We start from the raw sequence: 23,418 nt of genomic DNA, 5'->3' as shown, positions 1-23,418 counted from the left end.
TTTATGTGCATTTCTACCTATTTCTACAGAGTATATGTCTGTAACTGGCCAACTACAATAGTATAGGGATATATCAAATTGTGAAGACTTGTGAATTATGCCTCAGTCCATGGTGTTCACAAAGTTTGTGGCTATCAAACTTGCAGATGCCCCTTTAGTATACCTGAGAAGTATGATTCTCACAGGGCTTGAAGGGAAATGGAGGATGATAAGCATAGCAGGCACAGACATCCTGCATCAGTAACCTTTCCTGTCAGTGTTAAACTGCAAGACAAGCATGGGAGTTTACAGAACGTTTTGTGAAATGAGTGGTGAAAGCTCCTTTGAGGTGACAGGTTGTATGATCACTTCTAATGTTAAAAGTTACTTCTGGTAGACTTCTTTTCAGTGGCTTTTTAAATGAAGTCAAATTCTGTAGCAAAAAACCTGTGACATAGGTGTTTTTGCTTTTTCTCTCTTTATCCATGTCTGCAAAACTGGGAGAAGTTTTGGCAACTCAGTTTCATTTTTCAGTAGGTATAATTTGCTGTCAGAATGAAGGAACTTGCATACCATTGAATTGCAATTAAAACAGATAAAAAGAAGAGAAAAAGACCATGCTGGTTCTGTTGGTGATATTTGATAGGGCAGCTTGTGTTCCCAAATGCATAGAACGCATGATAAAGATACTGCTTTAGCAATATAGAAATGAGACCCCCATTTAAAGTATGTAACAGGGAAAGGAGGGTGCTAATTTCTGCATCTGCTAGATACAGACAGTATAGACTGCAGAAGAATGTCTAAATCTGTAACAATATGGAGACAGATGAGAATATGTACATCTTTTTCTCCTGTCTTTTAAATCTGCTTTTTTAGGTTTCTTTGAGTGGCTATTGAACAGTGATCTTAATTAAGCAAATTGCTACACTTGCAGTTCAGAGGAATGTTTTTCCCCAGGACTGACCAAGACTCTTCCTTGTTTTCTTTTTCTCTTGAGGATCACAGGGTGTCTTGTCTAAAAAACACCGTCAACTACAGAGGGCTTACTGTGGAACTGATGATATTCTTGATTGTGTCAGTTTTTTTGCTGCATCACGTGATGATTTTGGCCTCTGGATTTTAGTACACGTTTTAAAATTGTTGAAGAGATTGAATTGTATTTGTAATTCATCATATGTAGTTGTATATAGAATAGGATTAAGTAGCTTTTTATATAAAAAACACAAAAACATGTTTTGCATAAGAGCTTGAGGCTGCTAGAGTTGATGAGCAGTGCAGCCACAGCTCTGTTATTCCTAAGAAAGTCCAATGGCCTCTATACTGACTGATGGTTTCAGTCTTGAAATTGAAGTGGAGCTTCTTTTAGCTTCAACTTCTACTTGGCTGACTTGCCAAAATATTTCTCTGATTCAAACAGCACAGGTAGGGGGCACCATCACCCTGGTATCAAAGGGCCAGATTCTAGATGGATTTGAAGCTTTGCTTTATTAGTGAGCCTTCCTAGTGTGAATAAATGTATGAAATCCTTCTGCATCATTTTAAAGGAGCAAAAAAATATTATAGGTGAGACTGCTGGGGACTTTGTATTTCAGCACTTCTTACCCAGTACTGGTTGCCCACCATCATATGCAGGAGGTTGCCACTGCACAGTGCAGTAATCTTCTCCAATGTTGCTGATCTTGGGAGCTTCTGGGGGGTCAGGAACATCTGAAGGAAATGTCAGAATGCATGGGAGTTGTTACTGTTTCTGTTTACAAACCAATTAAATATTTTAACTTTTTTTTTTTTCCTCCATATCATAAATCTAAACCTGAAGTAACCAACCATCCTGAGGAATTTCCAAATAGTTTTAGGGGCATAAGATTTTTTCATCACTGTGGCGCTTTGAAAGTGATTGTGTGGATTTACCAGATTACAGCAGTAGGTAAAAAAGTAGAATGCATTGTTTCAGTGCAGAGGGAGTCCTACTCAAAAAAAACCTCATCAAAATGTTTCCAGGTTGGGATGGTTTTCCTGTAAGTACCATTTGATTATTCACCTCTCCTTTTCAGGTGTAAACATTTGCAAAATGTAAGATCTTAGGGAATTAGCTGTATACTAATCGGGATTTAGTCGACTGCCATGCTGATGCTACAAATCAGAAACAAACTGAACCCATCTGAGTCACAGGCAACGGTAGTATTTCCTTCCTTTTCTATATAGTAAGACCTCTTGTAGACAGAGGATGCCTCTTTATTTCATCTATAGAAAAATACAGTTGGACATCATGCTCATTTACTGGATTTCCCACCACAAACCACTGACAGAACTCAGCTGAGTATTTTAGAAAACATCCGGTTTTTTTCTCATACAGTTAAACAAGAAATAATTCACACCTGTTGGTAATTTGGTGTTAATTCTGTAATGGGAGGCTTCCTCCAGGGTTTTCTTTTCTGTCTGGAGTGAACTTTATAACATCTGCACATCTCACATTTTAATTTAGGAGATATTTGTAAAAGATGGAATGAGATTAGTGTTCACGTTGGCAGCAAATCCTAAATTTTAATACTACAGATGCAAAGAATTTCTTGTATCAATTTAAGTTTGCTGATAACCTGACCTTTTGTTATATAGACAGTTAATAAACAAGTTAATTATTATGACAAATATAATAACAATTACTGACTAAAAAAAGAAGTTCCTCCAGCTCTTCTGTGACACACAGCATCATGCCTCTTTATTCCATATTAGCTGTTCATGGCTTAGAGAATTAAATTACTTTTGTTTTAAAAAAATATATTTTTTTCCTTATCTTAGCAGGAAGTGTATTCCTTAGAAGGGAATGTCATCTATAAAATGATAGGATCACCTGAAACTGGAAAAAATATGAAAAGAAAGCACAGATTTTTACTGGGAGTTGTTCTTTTCATGGAGCAGCCATCTTCCTGTGAAAAACACTTCTGCCATTTCTGGGATTGCTAGTATTCCTTCCTTTATGATCCTTTTTGCTTTTTTTCTTAAGCTGAGACTTTGGCCGTTCTACAGGAATTCTACAGAATTTCAGTGAACTTGAGATGCTTTTGTGCTCTGGTTATTGCGTTCTTTCACTTACCAATAACTTTGACTGTGATATCAGCCTTATCTTCTCCCACTGGATTCTTAACTATAACTCTGTATACTCCCTCATCCTCCTTTTCAGCTCCTTCAATGATGAAGACACAGTGGTCTTCGTACTTTTCCACACGAACTCTGCCTTCAGATTCAAATAGAGGCTGTGGGCAGTGAAAGTAAAAGGAACAATCAGTGTGACTTGTGCCAGGGATGGCCTAATGAGCCTGTATGTAAGTTAGTGAAAATCTTAATGTTACTGAATATTATCAAAAAAATTAAAAAGATGTCAAATTCTTTTTGTATGTAGAGAAAACAGAGGCTAGAATGTCTCAAAACAAGCAATTGCCAGGAAAATTGGACCTGAAAGTCTCTGGGTTGTTAGGATTCATTGAAATGCAATCATGTATGTGAAACCAGCAAAGTAGTTACAAAGTACTACAAATTCCTGATTGGAATAATGGCAATGTGAAGTTTCACGGACAACAGTCAGGTAGAATGTAAATTAGAGGTGATTTGCAAATTCATTCAAGTGTATGAGCAAACATTCTAGTTCAACAGTGTCTACATCGGATAACATGGATTTGAACAATTTGCTTCTAAAAATGTTGCCATATTTTTTTTTTGCTACTGTTAATGGCATCGGTGTGATTGTTGTCGCTCAAGAATGCCATATGGGATCACTTTCTGCTCTTCTCAGAGCTATGAGGTCTAAACATAACCAGAAGAACTTTGCTGTGCATTTACTACACTCTCCATACTTCACATCTGTAGGCAGTAAACAAGAAACTTCACAGAGCATGTGTGCCTTTCCAGTAAATAGCACAGAAGAATCTTAAATATATAAGAATGTATAAAATATAAATACTTAAATATATGCAATAAGGAAACCTTTTGGAAAATTCCTCTTTTCACTGTACATACGTAGCCTATTTTCCTGACCCTGTAATAAGTTGTCTTTTTTTTTTTTTTTTTTTTTACCCTCAGGATATTGTTGAAGCTTACAGCTTAGTGGGGGGGGAAAAAAAGAAAGAGGGGTAAACATTCACAAATAGAGTGAGAAGAGTTTTAAACAACTTGATTTCTTGTAATTAAGCCACCATGTGATGGTAATTAGAGATTTTCTTGATCAGCATCTTACTCTAAAATCACTCACTAGCTCTGTTTTGCTTGTTCAAAGAGTTTGGTAATTGCCATTGTGAGCAGAACGATGGGTGGCTGTGCTATTTACTTCACCAGTTTTGAAATCTACTGACTTGAATTTTGTTTTCTTTCAAACTGGACCACTGAAATGGAAAGCATTAGGCATGTTTCTGTGTCTGCATAAATAAGGAACTCACCTTACTATCGGTACTTAAATCACTGCTGTTTTCTGAGGGGGTCATAGAATCTTCATTGCTTTGAAGAAGCTCACCTTTCTAAATAAACGAATCACAGAAAGATAAATATTTCTGAGCAGAACATGAAAGCTGTTTCTGCAAGACAGGAGAAGAGTCCATAGGTACACTGGGGTGCTTGAACATAAAGATGAGAGAAATATCATAGAGCACAGTGAAAGATTAAACTGAACTGGGAAGGAAATCAACATATGAAAAAGCAGGAAAGGAAGTAGATACATCAGACTGCAGTGATTTAGAGGAAGGATAAGTCAGCAAAACCAAATCTACGGCTTCATAAACAAAAATGCATGACATTCCCAAAATAAAATTTAACTGATCATAAGTCAGCGTATGTCCTGTGGTAATAGTTATAATGACAAAAATGTAATAGTGGGATAGTAAGCCCATATAAGCGTCTTAACAGTCTGAAATATAGTCAGGACTGTAATTCATCATCTAATGTATTCTGAAGCTGTTACATAGTCTGTTTAGAATTTTAGTAGTTAGCACATGCTATACAGCATTCATATCAAGCCCAGCTTCCTTTAGTTGTGTTTTGGGACTTCACACCTTAGAATTAGTAAGGTCTGTCTGATACTCAGTCATCATTTTGGGAGAGAAACCTTCATTTCATCAAAGAAACTGGCAAATGAGGGAAGCAGAAAAATTGCCCTTGGTTTCTAAAAAAAAAAGCTTTTTTTGCTAGGGTCTGTACTAATTCTGTATTGCAGAAATAAGTCCTAAATTATACTAAATTTCCCACTCTCTTAAAGAATGCTACAAAATTGGGAAGAAATGAGACTGAGGAAATGAATGTAATTGGCAGTATTATTTTTGTCTGTATCAGTTTATTTTCTATGATACCTATGGGAAGTGTAATGATGCTGTAGAATATTATGTGCATTTTTTTGTACTAGATATAGCACAAGAGCACACAGATGGTGAGGGATGTGGATACTCTGAGGTAGCCATAAAAGAAGCTCACTTAGACTCTGGTGTCAAGATTCTCATCTTTTTATTTGATGTCTTCCAATTCCTCTGATAAAGCAAATAGCAAGTGTTCTCTATTCTTATTATACCAACTACTTTTCTTCACAAATTGTAGAAGAATCATTCAGACTATAAAAAAGAAACTGTCACCTCCAGAACATGCCCATGATATTAGATAAGATCATGGTTCAATGGTCTTTTGTTTCATAGAATCATGGAATTGTTTGAGCTGGAAGGGACCTTTAAAGTCATCTAGTCCAATTCCCCTACAATGAACAGACACCTACAGCTACATCAGGGTACTCAGAGTCCCATCCAACCCGACCTTGAGTGCCCCTGGGGATGGGGCATCCACCTCCTTTCTGGACAACCTGCTGCAGTGCCTCACCACCCTTATTGTAAAAACACTTCTTCCTTATAGAAAATCTAAGTCTCCTCTCTTTTAGTTTGAAACCATTTTTCCCTTTGTTATATGGCAACAGACTGTGCTGAAGAGTTTGTCCCCTTTCTTGTAACTTGTCCTCTTTAGCTGTCCTCTATTTTTCTCTAAGATATTGAGAGAATAAGTCTGCGTGGTATCCTTCTATCTGCATAGATGTACATCTGCTCATATGTATGCAACACCTACTTTTGGATGGAAGAGGCAACTGTTCCTAAAAAGAACAGTTCAAAGTGACTCCTACAAAAACAGCAACTTAAAGACACGTATTGCAGCTATTTATTTTTTTCTTAATGAGTTAAAAAAAAAAAAAAAAAGAACATGAAAATACTTGTTATTAAGAACTTTAATTCAAACATACACTTGAAAATTTATCTTCCATTGTGGCTGCCTTGTCTCAGCTATTGTGTTAGATTATCTTGTAATACGCTGTCGTTGTTGAACTGTATAATCAATGAATGTACAGATGTTATAATTATGAAATATACCAGAGAGTTTGGTTAAGCAGTTATTATACCAAAAGAGAACAGATAGAAAGCTTACCCATATCCTGGGCTCACTATGAAACTCCAGAGGAGGGGATCTCCAGAAGAGATCCTTCCCCACTGGTAGTCAGCTCTTAAATGGGTCTAGGAGAGGTGCAGCCAGGCTCCACCTCCTTCCAGCAGCACAGGTGAATTGCCTTCACCTGTGCTCCCATGGCTGACTCATTGCTCACCTCAGGTGATCAATCAGAGGTTCAGGCCATGATTCAGCAGTTCCCATACACTGAATGTATTACCTTGTTCACTTTCTGCCAGATGACAGTAGGTGTTGGATCTCCTGATATGGGAACATCCAATCTCAGTTTGTTCCCAGCCACCACAACAATAGTGTCAGGGGATTGACCCAGACAGTCCAGATGGATTTTGGGAGGTTCTTTAGGAAAGGCAAAGAAAAATTGAGTGTTGTGTATGAGAGGAAGGTAAATACTCATGTCTTGCATCAAAAATGAAAATACAGTTTCCTTTGCTGTTGAAAACATATTTAGTTGCATACGAGTAGTGAATGTTGTCCTTACCTTCTCTTGGTACAAAATCAATCTTGACCTCTGCAGAAAAAAAAAAAAAAGGTGGAGTTAGGAAAAAGCAGGTCAGAAAACAGAATTTTTGCACTATCTCCATCCAAAAAGTAATTAAAAAAATTATTAACCAATACATTATCAGAGGGCATATGCATCTACAGATCAATGTAAATAAACTGCAAAACAGGCTCTTTAAAACAATGTACTAATGATAACAAAATAACAGGGAAAACCAATATAATGCAACAATTTTATGGTAGGAAGGATATTCTCCACACTCCTTCCTGATAGAGCCATGTTTAGTTCCATCTCTTTATCCCCAGGGAATTTCTGTTTCATCTGCTAAGATAACTTACCCAAAAACTGGAGCTTGGCAGAAAGGTTGTAGGCAAATCCCTGAGGGATGAAGGAATAGTCAGCCTCATCAGCTGGTGTAACGTCCTCAATAGTTAGCTTATGGATCCTGGAATCATGAACAAATATGTGTCACTCCCTTATGCTACTTTTCCAGGAAAAATGGGGCTATCTCAAGAGACAAGGTGCAGACTATAAGATATTAGCAAACATTACCATTTGTTCTTCCCTTTCCCTAACATCAAGAGCTGCCAGGGCTGTGGACTGCTCCACTTTCAGTGTTTGCTTGGGTAAATCAATCTCAGCGCAGTGTCTGTGAGTGGACCTCACAAAGTAAATGCAGAGTCTGCTCTGAATAGAGGAAGTGGTTTCTAATCTTTATTCTGGCCCTTTACCCTTAGAAGAGCAGTTCTATCACTGCTGACTTATTTCATTTGATCAAGCTTGTAATTAGAATGAACTGTGAAAAACAAGCTAAAAATTGATGTCACATCCCTTTATTAATAAAATTTCAAAACAGAAGACAGAAAGGGAGTACCAAGGAAGAATTTACCTAATGTGTACTATTTATGTATTTTATGGATCTTGTTCTTCATTTCCGATAAGAGTTAGGCTGCTAAAAAACTGCTAAGAATGGTGCAATTGTGTATGTTCTAATGTTTTTACATATGAAGACCACTGTTTTCTTCTGAAGGGTAAGTGCTATATTCATAGATATATAGCTATATTCATCTGTCTAAGCACTATTGGAATTTTTAAAGTTACTACAAATGTGTTTTCTAAATGATTTCAATAGCAAGAAAAATGTGATCTCTAAATGAAAACTGAAAATGAATTCCGCTGATACCATAAACACAAAATGTACCAACACACTTGCCAAACAAGTTAGTGACTATGTGTTTATTGCACATGAAAAGGTTTTAACTTTTTCCTTCTAGTTGTAGCTAGGATGAAGTCTTGTTTTATATTCCCACCCCCACTGAGATGATAATTCCTGTGTGTTGTAATGTAATACTGAAACTTGTATATTCTTTCTGAAAGAAGACTAACCTGCCAATATGGGAGATCTTTATCCTTTCATCTGGCACCACCTCCTTTCCATTTTTCAACCAGATTCCTTTCACATTTTCATCAGAAACTTCACACTTGAAGACTGCCTGGTCACGTGCCTTCACTGTCAGATCCGCAATGCTCTGATAAACTTCCAGCTTTTTCTCTGATTTTGTGAGAATAAGCAATACACACAACTAATAAGAATAGCTCTGTTAACGAGTAGCTGATATGGCTTTACTGAGTAGAAAAAACTAGGACTGTTTGTGAAAAGGTGAAATACGAAGGCAAATCCACAGCACGCGGGGCTTTAACAGGGCTGGTAGCTAAGCACCTGTTAGTATCAGAGTATCTGTTACATCTGGCATGTAGGTCTGAGTTCTCCCTGAGGTCTCTATTATCAAACCTTATACAGCTTCTGAAGTACTCTTTTTTCCCATGGTGTAAGGCTTTTGCTACCCCTCTCTGCTATCCTTGAGAAGGTTATCTTCAGCCCGTTTTCACTTTCTGGCTTCTGTAATATCTGCACTTACCTTGTACAATTAGTTCAGCAACTGATACCCCACCATTTGTCTTCACTGTGTAGTGTCCGCTATCCTCCTTGGTTGACTCATTAATAATTAGATACTGCTTTTTTCCATCTTTCTTAAATCTGTACTTGAATGTTTCTTCCCGTGTCAGCTCAACACCATCCTTTTCCCTGCAATTCCAAACAGTGTTGAGTCATTTTTCTATGGGTGGAAGAGGTGGGTAAGAGTCAGCTCAGTGTTGAAAGTCACAAGATAAATCCAATCTTTGTAAAATTTAGAGTTAGCGAAAAAAGAGACTATTTTACAAATGCTAGCAGAACCAGAACTGCTAGGGAACAAAATCCGTCTAGCTTGACCATTTGTGCTCACTGGTTATTTGACTTGTGTTCCAAGAGAGTTCACTCAAAGGGAATTCCTTGTTTGGTATTATCCACATGCTGTAGATACATAACCGTACATTAAATGCTGTAGAAAATACAGGGATGAAGAAACACCTTACCAGCAGCGAAAGTACAATCTTAAAATCTCTGCTATATGCTAATCAGGACTTACCTCAGTCTTAATTTTCCTGATGTGAATTGTAGTTGTTATAATTTAATCATTTGTGGGCATCCGTAAAAGAAGAAAAAATAAAGATGATTTTAAATGAAGATATATTTTAAATTTTTGTAGTTCCTTCCATTCAGGGATACTACAGTATATTTAAGACATACTAAATAAAGCTTCACAGGGCAGCCTGAGAGGAAATCTAATTATTGTAATTTCCAGTCATCATGAAGGGAAACAAGCACAGAGGATTCAAGCTGTTTAGTCAAGGTCACACAAAAATATGTAAGACTTTTTAAAGCTTTCTTGTTCTTAATCCTAAATAACATCGATTCCAAAAGAATAACTTGGAATTTCTTCAACTTTCTGCTTTTTTAGCTTTTTATATTTTTCATCATTATTTGAAAATATTCGTAGTACTCCAGTATCTCTGCAGAACATAAATTGAAATGTTTTGTTATGCTTTTAGTATAACAGTAAGTTGCTTTCTGTATTGTATTGTTGCTCTTATTTTTTCTGCCAGCTATTCAGATTAACATGTGCTCAGTGTTCTAGTCTAGCGCTTTGGAGAGAATGAGATCACTTGATCTCTTTAATGAAAATAGAATGTTTGCATTGAATAGTGTCTTAAAACCCCGGGATGAGAATAGTATTTTTATCTTTTGTTTGATTTAGGAGTGCACTGAAAGTAGTGGAATGATTACAGCCCTTCTTTTGGCAACAAGCAATGAAGCAGTAAGGTCAAGTGATAATTAAGATGTAAGAGGAAGATTCTATAGAACAGTGTAAGTGTTGGTTAAAAGACCATCATAAATTACTTGCAGATACCTGTGACAGAGAAATTATGTAACAGTGGGGGCACCGGGATTTATTGCTATTACGCCTTTGCTATAGTTTGTTTTCATTGCAGCTCTTTGCTCCAGCACTCAGCCATGGAAAGATGAAGTCAAAACTGTGCATTTTATTACATCTTTTTCTCCAAAAATTTTATTACTTCCAAAGCCACTTGAAGTTTAGAAATAAGTACTCTGTAGTATTTTGTAAGAATAATGTGAAGTCTTTGCAGATGGTTATGAGGACATTCTTTCCTGTTTACTACAAGGAGGCTCATGTGATGAATTCTCTAATCCCTAGTCTGATGGCAATGCTAGAAGCCTCTTAAATCCTGTGCAAGTCATGTATTTCTTTGTCCATGTGCTTGTGACTTCATCTCCTGAGTTTAAAGGATACAAGAGCTGTAACTGGTTCCCTTCATTACTGTCTGTTACTTTGCTTAAACTGTTGAGCATTTCCCTAACAAGACATGAAACTGGAGTCTGTTCTCCATACCACGTCTCATGTTTTTCCTGGACTTTTCTTTCTCTTGTCTTTGTTGCCAAAGAGCACTGGCTGAGCCTCACGTAAAAATGGTGAAGTACAGTGTAAATGTCTAACTGCTCTGTTTTCTGTTGCTATGCACTGAAGAGTTTCTCTGATCACTTGCTGCATTTCAGGCAGACAGCTGCTCCTTTGCTCTTGTCAAACCAAATGCCCATCCCACTGATAACAGCTCGGCAAGATGTATGGGAGTTGTTCAAAGGCATAGGATCAAAGTGTGGCAGCTGCACTGTGCTCTGAGGGACAGATATGGTTGTCCCCATCTCTTGTGACCAGGCATCTGTAAACAGTTCCTGAACGATAGCGTGTGTGTGCCCATGCTTTGGTTTTAAGAATGTAATGCATATGCTATAGCAATTCTTGGACTCCGTTTAAATTCTCAGTTCCTTCCTTTGGGAGAGAAGATGTGTGAAAGCGCTTTTCGGGAATGTAATGGGCATTGTGGGAACATTTGATAACCATGTGCTTGAAGCTGTTAACAAGCACAAGAGAATTTCATCTGGTAGAGAAATGAAGTGAGAACAGTGTGCATAAGGCCTGGTATGTGAGGACTGCCTGCTGTGCCTGCTGGAGCATTACAAACCTTCCAGCTTTCCCCCAGCTGGAATGTCCAGCCAAATGAACTCTATGGCTACAATGTTTGTCATCTTAATCCCACTTGCTGCATATGCATAATGTCTGGCTTTGCAGAATCACCACAATGAATATGTTAAAATCAGTCAATGACCTTCCCTCTCTGTGCCAGCAGACTCTAACTTTTTACTGATGTGAAAAAATCTAATTGCAACTGAGGAGATCAGAGCTCATCACAGTACAGATCTGATTAATCTGCACAGTAATTAGATTTTGCTGTCAAACATTTAGAAAACTTTAAAATTAACAGCTTGGTGGAATCAGTAATGTCCTGTAGCTACAGAAAAAGAAATTCTAGAGACTATAAAATATCTACACTTAATTTGTTTTCTGTAACCTTCTGGCCTCTGAATTCTTCCTTTGTGCTTGAAGTATAGGCTATATTATTATTACTATTATTTTTTCTGAGATCAGTGTTGTAGGATGCCATCATTCTTTTTTATTCCATAGCTCTTCTCCAAAAATTCTGATCCTATGATGTGCAATGGAGGAATATTTTTTGATATTTGTTTACTGATTCTTGTTGTTGTTTTTTTGTTTCTTTCTTTCTTCTTCCCTTACCATTTCACAGTAGCTCCTTCCTCAGACACTTCACATTCAAACTCCACTCTCTCTCCAACCATCACCATTTGATCCTCCAGGGGGTGAATGATCAGGATCGGGGGCTCTAGAAATGAAGAGGCCTTGATTAAAACACTGTTATGAGAGACTGAACACCACAGGTAAATGTCAATCAGTCTGCAGGTAAAACCCCTGGCAGAATAAAAAGTAATGCTCTCTGTGCTGGATCATCACTATCAATGTAATCTGATGACCTCTTGATAGTTGGTTTGTGAGACAAAATGAAAATACAAGATTAATCAGTTTTCATACATATTTCAAAATTCTGAGCTAGGTACGTTAGTTTTCTTATGAAGCTTGAGGCACATATTTCTCTTGAGTGGAATCTGATGTTTAAAGTAAATTTCTATCCCTATTGTTGGTAAACATGGATAATTTCCAAATGAGAATGAATGATAATTTTTACTGTGCTCTTTTTGTGTGCTTTCTCAGATGTAGCTGCTGGGAAAGTCTTTCTTTATTTAACTTTAAGAAAAATACTTGCTTTAATAGAGCTCAGATTTTGCTCGTACGTTTGAGAATTTCATTTGAGATTGACAAGTCTGAGAATAAAGAAGGATTTGACAACAATTTGATGCTAAATGTTAGAGTGGGATCTCTTTCCTTTATCTGCCATTGCTCACCTTTTACAAACAATTCCGTGAAGCTCTTCTCCTCAGCTACCACGCATTCATAGGCTGCATCGTCAGCCAGAGAGCAGTGGTTTATGGTCAATATTCTCTTATTCCCAACGGCCTCAAAAATGTATCTGAAAAAAGAATGTAAGGGTAATCAGAGAGTATCTCTTCTGGACTGAATTGGTGTCTTCTACTGCCAGGCAGAAAAGAAAGCGTCACAGTTTTTCTCACATCAATGGCAAGATACATAAAGACTTAAGCCCTGTATCCCTGTCTGAGCACAGTGGGTGGAAACATGAGAAATTTGAAAAATTTGACAAATGAGCACAAGGAATTATGGAGAACTCTTCGTACTGAACTGACACACACAAACTCCTGTGAATGTTGTTGGCATGCTGGTTAGTCTGCATGCTTTTCTAATGCAGCCATACGGCAGATGTGGCTGCCATTAAAATTTCTTGTCACTGCTCTAGCATCAAATCATTGGAATTAGGTTTTACAAACAATCTACAGTAAAGAATATCCCGTATCATACAAAAGTGGATACATAAACAGTAGAGCATAATTAGAGAACTTACTTGCTAGGTAGGTAGATGTGAGTATCCCATTCCACATGTAGATAGAGCACAGGAAAGAAAAGAAACAGCCGTGAGAACAGTAAACTCGCCCCAAATTTATATACCATGTAGATTTCTTCACAGCTCCCTATTTTATTTATCCTTTCATTCATGTCTTTCTAGGAATAACTTGTTTTTCCACCTTGTCCATGCTGCAGCCCATTTCTTACTGTATTCCTGTTCTTGTTTACCTGCCGCTCACTTGGATCTCCTGTCCGTTCTTCAGCCATTTCACATCAGCATCCGGATTGGCAACTTCGACCATTAATTTAATCTTTTGTCCTTTGTCCACTTGATAAGCAGGATCCAGTTTCTTGAGGAATGCTAAGATGCATAATGATTTAAAAAAAACAACTATATTAATACTGTTGTTGCATCTCTGTCAGGAAAACAATCCTTTGTCATCCTAAACCTTCTCCACCTTCTCCACTTTCTGCATCCACGTTTTCATTTTCACAGTTTCCTTTTCTCTGTTCTTGTACTGTCTATAGGATGAAAGCATGTATTATTAAGGTAAAATGAGCCAAGTAGCATGTTTCAAATCAGTTGTATGTAATATATGTACTTCAGCATATCCTTAGAGAAGTTATAGCTAAGTGAGCCTATAGAAGGATGATAATAATCTTCTCAATACTAATGAAAGAGAATTTAATTTATCTGCTTCAGACTTTTAAAACAAATGATTTAAAATTACTTAGTTAATACTTGACAAGACTAGAAAAGTCTCAATCTTAAATGTATTGTGCTTCAAATGTTTTTAAGAAACCTTCCCCATGGAAATTAAGTTGTTTAAATGTATCACTGATGTCTGATGTACTGACTGGTTTTTGGGTAGTTTTTGTTTTGTATTCAAGATAAGGGTCAGAGCAGAAGAAACCTGTAGAATGAGAAGGTTCAAAACACCCAGGGTTTCAGAGCAGAGTAGACCAGAGCATTGGGCACAGCTCTGATCTTTGGTTATCACTATTTTACATATAAAGACCATGAAACAATTGGAACAAGAAACTGTGCCACACTCATATTTCTCATGCTCTTCTGTCTGGCTGATGTCCAGATGATATCTGAAGAGCTCCCAGACAGGAATATACTGACACATAGATTTGGAAGAAATACAGTTTGCCAACCTGTACTTTTTTTCTCTTCTTTCCTAATGCGTTTGAGGCGTTTCAGCATCCCACGCAAATCTGTGATACCATACTGAAAAGCAATTTTCTCATATTCAGAAGGAGGAGCTTTCCTCAGGATTTCCCAGACATCAACATCAGGTTGTGAATCACTTTTTCCGTCACCTCTGCAAAAAAAGATGAAGCCGTTTCATAATAAATAGTCAATATTTACTATATTATCATCAAAAATAAAAAAAAATGTACGGCAGGTTAGTTTTACTTAAATGTATTTATTTGTGGTGATTAAAATTCAAATGCTATCCTGAAGGATTTACTGTGTAATAGCCAAGGCAGGTAAATTTTAGTTTCCCTTAACAGTGAGGGATTGAAACACAGAAGACTTACTGCTCTGTGATGACTGTACACAAAACTTGGCTGTGCAAGCCGATATCCTGGGAATGCCTTAGAAAGAAGGCAGTTGGTTTGTTTTAATAGGAAACAAGCAATTTTCTCAGGACATTTTTCCTATTTGCTAATTCAGTGGGATTATTAAAATATCTATTATTTTTTGCAAAGGCAATGTTGAGTACTGGCAAATGAGACAATACTTACAACAGTATACTTATTTTATGATTTAACCAAAGAACTGGTGATTACAGGAGAATCAGTGTTTGATTTAGCAAAACCAAGTGGAAAAGTAGGTTCTCTGGTGCTGGGGAAGGTTTTGTTTTTGTTTTTTCCCTGTCATCATGTTTTTTTAATTAAAAAATTCAGAAATAGAAAAAGAAATTGGTGTAACCCATGTTGTCTTACCGACTTGCAGTGCGCAGGAAACTGCTGAACTCAGGAACGATGAACAGAAGCGTTCGGAAAAGCGTGCAGCATCCCAATAGCAAGAAAGAGGGCATAATGCATTAACACAAGAGAGTCATGAATGTCATCTTCACCTTTAGCAGAATAAGCCTGTACTTCAGCAGCAGGGAGATGAAAGTGCTTGTGCAAAAGCTCTGAAATAGCCTTAAGAAAAGTGCTGTTCCCTAGTGATGTGAAATTCTCTCACTCAGTTTGTAAAGTTCCACTCCATATTTTAAGCTGCAAGTGCAAACCCTTCTGCTTGTTCCTAATGATGGCAAATGACCTTATAGGGAAGTAAGTAGCTCTAATTTGCTCTGTCTTCTTGGATCTGTTGCCTGATGTTGTTTGATAAACAGAGAATGGATAGAAGCAGTAACGTTTTCTTTACTTTTCCTAAACTTCTTGTGGTGATTGTTTCTGATGTTGCCAGGACCAAGCAGATTCCACTGCAGTAAAGCACACTCATTTAGTAAAGTCATGTATAGTGGTAAACCCCAGCATGCAGACCACTTATGCAGCAGGCAATGTTGAAAAAAGTGGAGGATTATGAAAGGATTATCTTTGTTATCCAATGGAGAATTATTTCTTTCAGGAAAAGAACTTTATGAGGAATATGACTACATAACAAAGCACGACTGTAGTCAGTCTAGGCCATAGATGTCACCAAATGTTTTAACAGTGTTGTGACTGACCAAAATGGTCTTGTTTGTATCAAGAATGTTACGGTCATTGAAGTACTGCAGTCAGTGCTTAATGTTTCCACCATCTTTGTCGTTCTTGAACAGGAGAAGGGAGACAACAGAAGAGGATTTCAGCTCAGTGAATGCAAGCTGAAGTATGGCATGCAAAGTCTTTATCTGTGGAGTGGTTTATCACAATGAACATTAAGTCTTCACTAGCACTCACTGGACTGATAGTGTATCTGAACTTTGAACTGAAGTTTTAATTTTTGATTTTTTTTTTGTAAATATTAAGAAAAAAAAAGGAGAGGAACAAAACCAAAAAGCTAATGGGATATTTGACCTTATTTTTGTGAAACTAATGTGACAGTCTTGTTCAGTTGCAATTCTTAGTGTGCTCTCAAGGTGTTCATGAGAGATTTTTGATGAAATTTAATCTTCCTGTACTTCATCCTTGACAGTTGTTCACACTGACTTGACAAATGTGCACACTGACAAAGAGCAATCACGTGAATAAGATGTGGCTGTGAAGCAAAGGATATTTTTCTAAGAGAGTGCTTATGAAAGTTTGGTAAAAAAGGCATCACATTTTTGTGTTGAATATCTGATTGCAACTCTATACATTCCATTTGAAAATTTGCTAATGCTGATTTTTTTTTTTTTTTTAAAATGATCTTGGAACCTCTTCTCAAACTCCTTTATCAAACCTGAAAGCAGGGCTTGGATATTCAATGCTGTTCGGAGCACTTTTTTAAGCCAGTATATCAAAATGCATACAATTGTTTGCCATCACTTAAGTCAGCGCTGCACAGCAATCCCCTCCCCGTGCCCTGGTTTCAGTCAACACAGTGTTAATAGCACACAGGAGGATTTGGTTGTTGCTGAGCAATGGGTGTGTGCCCTGGGGCCACTCTGTGGGGAAGAGCTGCTGGAGGCAGTGGGCAGGAACTGCAGGTTGGACATGCCTGGCCTAATATATCTCGCTATTGAAAAGACCTCCTTAATTTTTGCTTTAACTTTTCCATTACTCAGTGTCATCCCATTTGTAGGTCTGGCAGTACTGCTTAGTTGCATGCGAGTGGAAATAAAAGAAATAGGAAATAGCAGTATTTACAGTAATTAGAGGAGAAAGCTTATAACTTGTACGTTTGTATAAAATACAAAAAGTACTAAAAGTTAAACATTATCATTTGTGTAGTGTTGAACTGGATTCTCAAAAAGAAAAAAATGAAATCCGTTCTCTGCCTATAGGCAAGGGCTTCACCATCCCAGTATGCCTTCTCACCATTTTGTTTTTTAAAACATTCTTCTTTATTCCAGAAGGACGTAGGCTGTACTCTTGCGCTGTCAGTAAGAACTAAATGGTGTATGAAAAGTAACCGAGAGCTTGGACTCTCAGAGTTTCTCCCACCCTTAAGTTACTCTCCTTGATATTGGGGATCCTTAACAAGGATGATCACCTCATACATTAACTATGCACTTGGGACCGTTAAGATGGAGCTTAGTGGATCTGCTGTAAATGGAATATGCAGCTGATATGTTTTAAACATATGTGGAAGGGTTAAAAATAGTTTTGTACATCCCAGAGATGGTTCCTTCCTATCCCATTACTGTCAACTGAATGGACCCTGTCAGCTGTCACCTCCTTCAAGGTCTCTGCTCACTTTCCCATTTAATAGCTCTATGACAGCTGTTCCCTTCCTCTTCCCAGTGACCTCTCCTTGGCCCATGACATCTGTATGTCAACACCAGTTAATTAAATTACAGTGATAAGAGATATAATATTAAAAGAAGCTCTTCCTATTATAGAGAGAATGTTCATTACCTCTGGATTGAGGGCACTTGTAAAAAGGGAGGAACAAAGCAAAAGTGGTAGAACAATCTTCAGTTCTTTTTGAATCTGCATAGCTCTTTAAAGTTCCTCAGCATGAGGTCCTTTTTATCTGTCCTATTCTAATGAAAAACACTTTCATTCCATGGTAAGTTTGTCTGCCTTTCAGTTCTCATTTAACATAGGAGCAGTCTTCAGCCTGTAGTGTGCAAAGTCTGAAGGACTCACAAATTACTTCTAAAGCAACTGTGAAGAACAACTAGGAACAGTGAATTTATCAGTGTGCTTAAATTACCAAAACAAGAAATTTTGTAACTCACAAAGGGTCAAAAACGCTGATAGAATGCAGTGAAATTATTTTTGTCTAACAAATATTGAATAGTTAAATAATCAAATTGAACATTGCTCGAAATACTGGTGATATTTGCTACTTTTTAGAGTTCTATGTTTACTCAACAGAAATTAGGAACGCATAATTTTTTTACGTTGGTCTCCATTTATTCAAAACTTCAAAAAAGAGGTCACTGGTTCTCTTCCCTTTATTTATATATATATATTCCCCTATATATATATATAGGATGCGTGTACAACTACTGTGTTAGAGCTCTCAGTTTTGGTTACTGCAATTATTCAGAAAGTGTATTTTCCTTACTTTAAAATTACAAAAAAAAAAAAAAAAGTAATTCACTTTTTGTCTCAAACGTCTCTGGGGTTCATGATGAAACAAGAAAGTTTGATATCAATATCAGTTATAGGAAGTTTGATTGTTGTACTTTCTTCTTCCAGCTGACCCCTTTGAGGGTTCTGGTCGTAGTGTTAACTGCAAAACCAGAATGCACTTCTAGTTGGATATATTTTACAGAGGTCACACATAATGTGGGGCTTGCTTTAGATAAGCTAGCTGCAATGCTATTGAGGCTTTATTCCTTTTCAAAGTCAGATGTCTGACTTCAGATGTCTGTATGGTTTGAGTCTTTACTTTTGTGAAGTTAGAGTGCATCTCATAAGCAGTGATACGAGCACCTGAAGAGAAACTGACCACAGGTTCACAAGTTCACTAAGTCACGGATTACGAGAAGTTATCCTGGCTATGTATATTTGCAAAACATGAGTCTTGTGACAAATAGCTATAGTAACTTCAGGAGACAGAAAGAGAGAGCGACCATGGACAATAATCAGAAGGAAGCATGCCTGCAGCAATGGATGATAATGAGCAATGGAAACTTTGCCTGAAATAAGAATTATTATTTTGTAATGAAGAAGTCTGTAGATTTATGGATAAGTGACTTTAGTAGTATGTTCACTGTACATATTTAATGATGAATGATGAATGCAGTAAAGCTTGAGAGCAATTTGATTGGCACTAGCACGTAGATCAGGCAGATGATGTGGGATCAACAAGAAGCTTCCCATTTTTAGTTGCTATAATAATGGGAATTTAAAGCAACAGCTTATTGAGAAAATTTGTGTGTTAAAGCACTATTTACATATGCTTATAAAAGAAAGTGATGGTGAAAAACAAAGGACAGGAAAATACATTAATTTCTACTAACTGATTAAAAACATTTCTATCTCAAAAAATTGGCAGCAGGTGATTTTCTTTCATACCATCTAATTTTTGTCACATTCTACGTGTAAGATAATAACGCATGCATTGTTTCAAACCAAATGTTTCCTATATTCAGTGTGAGCCATGCATTTATAATCAAAAGAAGTAGAAATCTTACTCTCTGATGCCAACAATGGAATCCAAAACATCCAGATTACAATGGTGGTAAAAAGAAAAACATAAATAGAGAGGTTGTGAAGACAGTTGTGCCAAAGAAGGGTGACAATGGGAAGAAGAAAGTTCACAAAAGAAAGTGAAAGTAAAAATAAGAAATTGGACTTGAAATCAAAATAGTAAAGTATGTTGTATAATATGTATGCAACATGGAATTTCTCTATATAGTGAATAGGTATAGTGTGTCTAATCTATAGCTGTACAGTATAATAATAATAGTAACATTAAATATCTAATAAAAATGCTTCTCTTTCTGACTCTTTCCTGCCATGTATTGTAAAAACTTAGAACAGAAAGTTCTTAGTATGGCAGTCTTATAGATATGTATTGTAATTTTAATTTTTGAAGTGAAAAAATGGTGGTGGAAACAAATAATTGCCCTAGTTCCAGGCTTTCCTTGGGGTGTAGGAGGGAATCCTTTCTGGTTTTTTTTTTTCCTCTACTGTAAACCCAGCAAGAATGCAGCAAATCATCAATATTTGGAGAAACTGAATTACCTGTCATCTTTTTTTCTAGCCAGAGCTGCTTTTTAGAAAAGCCACAAGGATTCTAAACTTAGGAAACTTCCGCTTACTCTACTTCTGGCGTTCTCAGAGTTATTCCAGAGAAGCTGATAGTTTTACATCTCTAAAATTAATGAATTTTTACTCACCTCTTTTTGAGTAGGGCACTAAAATTCAACTCTCCAGATTCTTCAGATCCCTCAGCACTGTGTAGTAACAGAAAAACTTAATTAGTTTCTGAAGGAAATGGAAACAGTTTGTAAAACTATATTGTGATGTAGAAGATATGTTCCATGTAGGAGAACAGTAGAAAGGTTTGGAAAAAGTTTTGAATTTGCTCTGACATGGCAGAGGACTTAATTAGGTGTTTAGTCTGTACTGACCTTCATACGGGTTTAAGAAATTTACTGATTATAAGGAGAATTGTACAGGGTATTATTTAGGTGGTCCTATTGATCTGGAATGCGTTTGCTCTCCTACTGATGTTACAGAAGCTTTCCTTTAGACTCACTGGTGCTTTTAGAAAGCTGTAGTTTCAGGAATATGGGTATTGTTTATAGTATGGACCTGCACAAAACCAGTCTTTCTAAAGCTGAAAATGACAATTATTTTTGCTATTATGCCAGCTTTTTTTCTATTAAGTCTCCTTGTGATTCCAGAGTTCATTATAAAGAAAGAAGTATCACGTTGTTGGTGCTCGGGAGAGGAAAAGTAAGAATTCTGTCATCTGACTTGAACCTCATCTCGGGTTTTAAATTGCTCAAGAAGTATCATGACAAATAATGTTGTGATGAATTGATTTATGAGAACAAGAATTTGGCAATGCCATCTCACAGCGTTCTGATTCCTCCCATAGCAGCATGTGATCTTTAATTAATGCATATACAGAAATTACTCTTTCAGCTGAACTAGTGGTAGTCGAAATAACAGTCTCTCTGATAAAACACAGTGCTAGTTACATCAGAAAATATCCATCTGTCTGTAGACATGTAGCAGAATGTAAGGGGAAATTGATATGGCATGAACAAATATAAAAATATGTAGGAAAATGGCCTCAGCAGATAAAGCATGGACATTCTACTGGTGATAAAGATAGAAGGGAAGGAAGTGCCAAGTTTTTCAGTGCTGCTGGACAATGCAAGGTTGGTGACAAAAATAACAATTCAAAAGCATATTTATTTGGAATCACTGCTGTGAGAACTTCCTATTAAGAAAGCATCGTTTTTACTTCTGTGATTACTTTCAAGATAGTACAGTAGTAGAAAGAATAATTTTCTTGTTATAGCATTCAAGCAAGCAAGTATATTTCTGGCCACCGTGTTTCCTGCTTTAAGCACATTTTCAATGGTTGCAGGCATAAAATATATACAGAAATTTCTGTTATAACATCAGATTTGAAAGGGCTGCTTCTGAGTAAATATTCAGGAAATCAGAATCTAGAGGTGTGAGGGGAATTAGTCATGTTATTACTTCCAAGATGGTAATTACAATCAGATTTTCAGGAAAGCCCCTCGATGTTTAGTTCTTTTGGAAGGTACAGCTTTAATAATTGCTTTAGCATGCATCGAGTTAAATCCCATCTAAAACTTTTAAATTTACTGTAGAAGACATCAGGACCAAAAGAGTTAGGAGGGAAATTTAATGATAAATTAGGACGGAGAGTGTGGCAGGAAACAATAGATTTTTACACACATATGAGTTGATACATTTATTTGAGAAAATTTGGTTAGGATATGATAAGTCAAGAGAAAAAGATGTAGAACAGAAGGGCAGGCATGCATATCATTTGAAGTTTGCGTGAAGATACTACTTGCCAAACACGTGCTGTTTTTTGTGATGAATCTGCCTCTCACTGAACTATCAAACTACAGTTTTCAGTATCTTACACTTATACTACTACTTACTGTTATACATTCTAGTCTCCTGTAGCACTAAATACTATAAACCATTGTTTATTGTGAAATTGTTTATAATCAAAAGTGAATCCAGTTCTGTGTTGTTTTTTGTTGTTTTTTTTTAATCCTTTTCCTGATCAGAGAGAGACAGTTCATTGTTAGGCTTTAATTTGTCTGCTGACACAGTCAGAGACTACCTGAGAAAGGCTGAAGTCATCCGTCTGCCCCCTCCTGCCAGGCTCCTGAGTGAGGGTATCAAACACAGAGCTTCAGATTTAAATAGTTCTGTTTTATATTTGGCTTCCTTCTTAAAGAGGGAGCTAAAAATCTGAGCAGTCTGAAGCTGCTCCTGTACTCACTCTCAAATGATTCTGAAATAATTCTTTTAATCCTGCTTGCAAGAAGAGAAACTCTTGAAAGCCTAATTCTACTGCAGTGAAATTAGCACAATGCAGCTGTGCAGCGAATGCTCTCTGAGGCATCACTGCAAGGCTGGCTGATTAAATTTTCCCCTATGTTAGAGAACTTGATGTCTGTTGGAATGTTCTTGGTCTAATAACTTAGAAAAAATACATGAAAAACTAAAGTGGAAACCAACTTGTACAAAGAGAGAAGAAATACTTAACAATGAAAGAACAGATGTTGTTAATACTAGAATTCATAAAATGTTAGACATTATCAACTGCATAATTAAGAAAAGCATGATGTAACCATGCTAGTACAAAGTCTGAATTATTTAGATGATTCCTAGATGGTATTTTAATAGTAGAAATATTTTAATAGACATCCCCATCTTTGTGCTTGTTGATAAAACAGCTTTGCTTTTAATTAATCTTTGGCTAGGACAGTGATGAATTCTGCATGGAAATATAAACCAGTCTATGTAAGTTTCTACCATACATACTCACGTGCGTCGGAAGGCAGCACGAATATCCATTTCTCCACTTGCTGGTGCCTCTGATATGACAAAGAGTGACAAATGAGCGTGGGATGACAGACAAATCAAAATAATGAAAAAATACAGTGGTATTTAAAAAGCTTTTCAGTTATTTTATTCAGAAATTCTTACATTGTAAATTGTGATCAGTCACATACTGGAGGATTGGAGCAGTAGCTTTAAGCATATAACTGTGACTGCTTGCCTTCAATATGTGGTGTTTAATGTGTAGCTTAATTCTGTCTCATGCTCCATAATTGTCTGCAACATAACATTCTCTTCCTTCTTGTTTGTTAATTCCTCTGCCAGTAAATTTTAATTTCAATGCTAGCTTCACAGAGTATTTTGAAACTCCAGTGAGAAAACTATTAGAAAACAACTGTCTGTTATTATTCACCCCCTGAAAGCAAAGGTAAATTCCTGGCAATAGGTAACAATGTACAGAAACTCCATGTAGGATATTGCATAGAATTAACCTGCTTACTCTGTTCTAATCTCCTGAAATCTGGAAAATGCCATAAGCAGTTGGGCTGCTTTGTACCTTGC

The 23,418-nt window shown here is 36.8% G+C and overlaps 1 protein-coding gene across 1 annotated transcript in view; it reads right to left on the bottom strand.

Annotated features, from left to right (window-relative positions):
• MYBPC3 (myosin binding protein C3) overlaps nt 1–23,418 on the bottom strand; it is a 58,215-nt gene that overhangs the window by 21,074 nt on the left and 13,723 nt on the right. Inside the window, exons 7-23 of the mRNA XM_048949888.1 lie at nt 22,844–22,892; nt 22,133–22,177; nt 20,190–20,246; nt 15,202–15,225; nt 14,407–14,573; nt 13,474–13,606; nt 13,244–13,246; nt 12,672–12,796; nt 11,989–12,094; nt 8,875–9,041; nt 8,342–8,507; nt 7,294–7,400; nt 6,935–6,964; nt 6,656–6,792; nt 4,407–4,484; nt 3,071–3,230; nt 1,582–1,686 (exon numbers count right to left, since the gene is read on the bottom strand). Coding sequence (XP_048805845.1) covers nt 1,582–1,686; nt 3,071–3,230; nt 4,407–4,484; nt 6,656–6,792; nt 6,935–6,964; nt 7,294–7,400; nt 8,342–8,507; nt 8,875–9,041; nt 11,989–12,094; nt 12,672–12,796; nt 13,244–13,246; nt 13,474–13,606; nt 14,407–14,573; nt 15,202–15,225; nt 20,190–20,246; nt 22,133–22,177; nt 22,844–22,892 — 1,659 coding nt within the window. The remainder of the gene's footprint in view (nt 1–1,581; nt 1,687–3,070; nt 3,231–4,406; nt 4,485–6,655; nt 6,793–6,934; nt 6,965–7,293; nt 7,401–8,341; nt 8,508–8,874; nt 9,042–11,988; nt 12,095–12,671; nt 12,797–13,243; nt 13,247–13,473; nt 13,607–14,406; nt 14,574–15,201; nt 15,226–20,189; nt 20,247–22,132; nt 22,178–22,843; nt 22,893–23,418) is intronic.

This window comes from Lagopus muta, chromosome 6 (genome assembly GCF_023343835.1).
Source record: "Lagopus muta isolate bLagMut1 chromosome 6, bLagMut1 primary, whole genome shotgun sequence".
NCBI classification, from domain to species: domain Eukaryota; kingdom Metazoa; phylum Chordata; class Aves; order Galliformes; family Phasianidae; genus Lagopus; species Lagopus muta.
The sequence above is the reverse complement of the archived record's forward strand: the minus strand, read 5'-3'. Positions and strand labels throughout refer to the sequence as shown.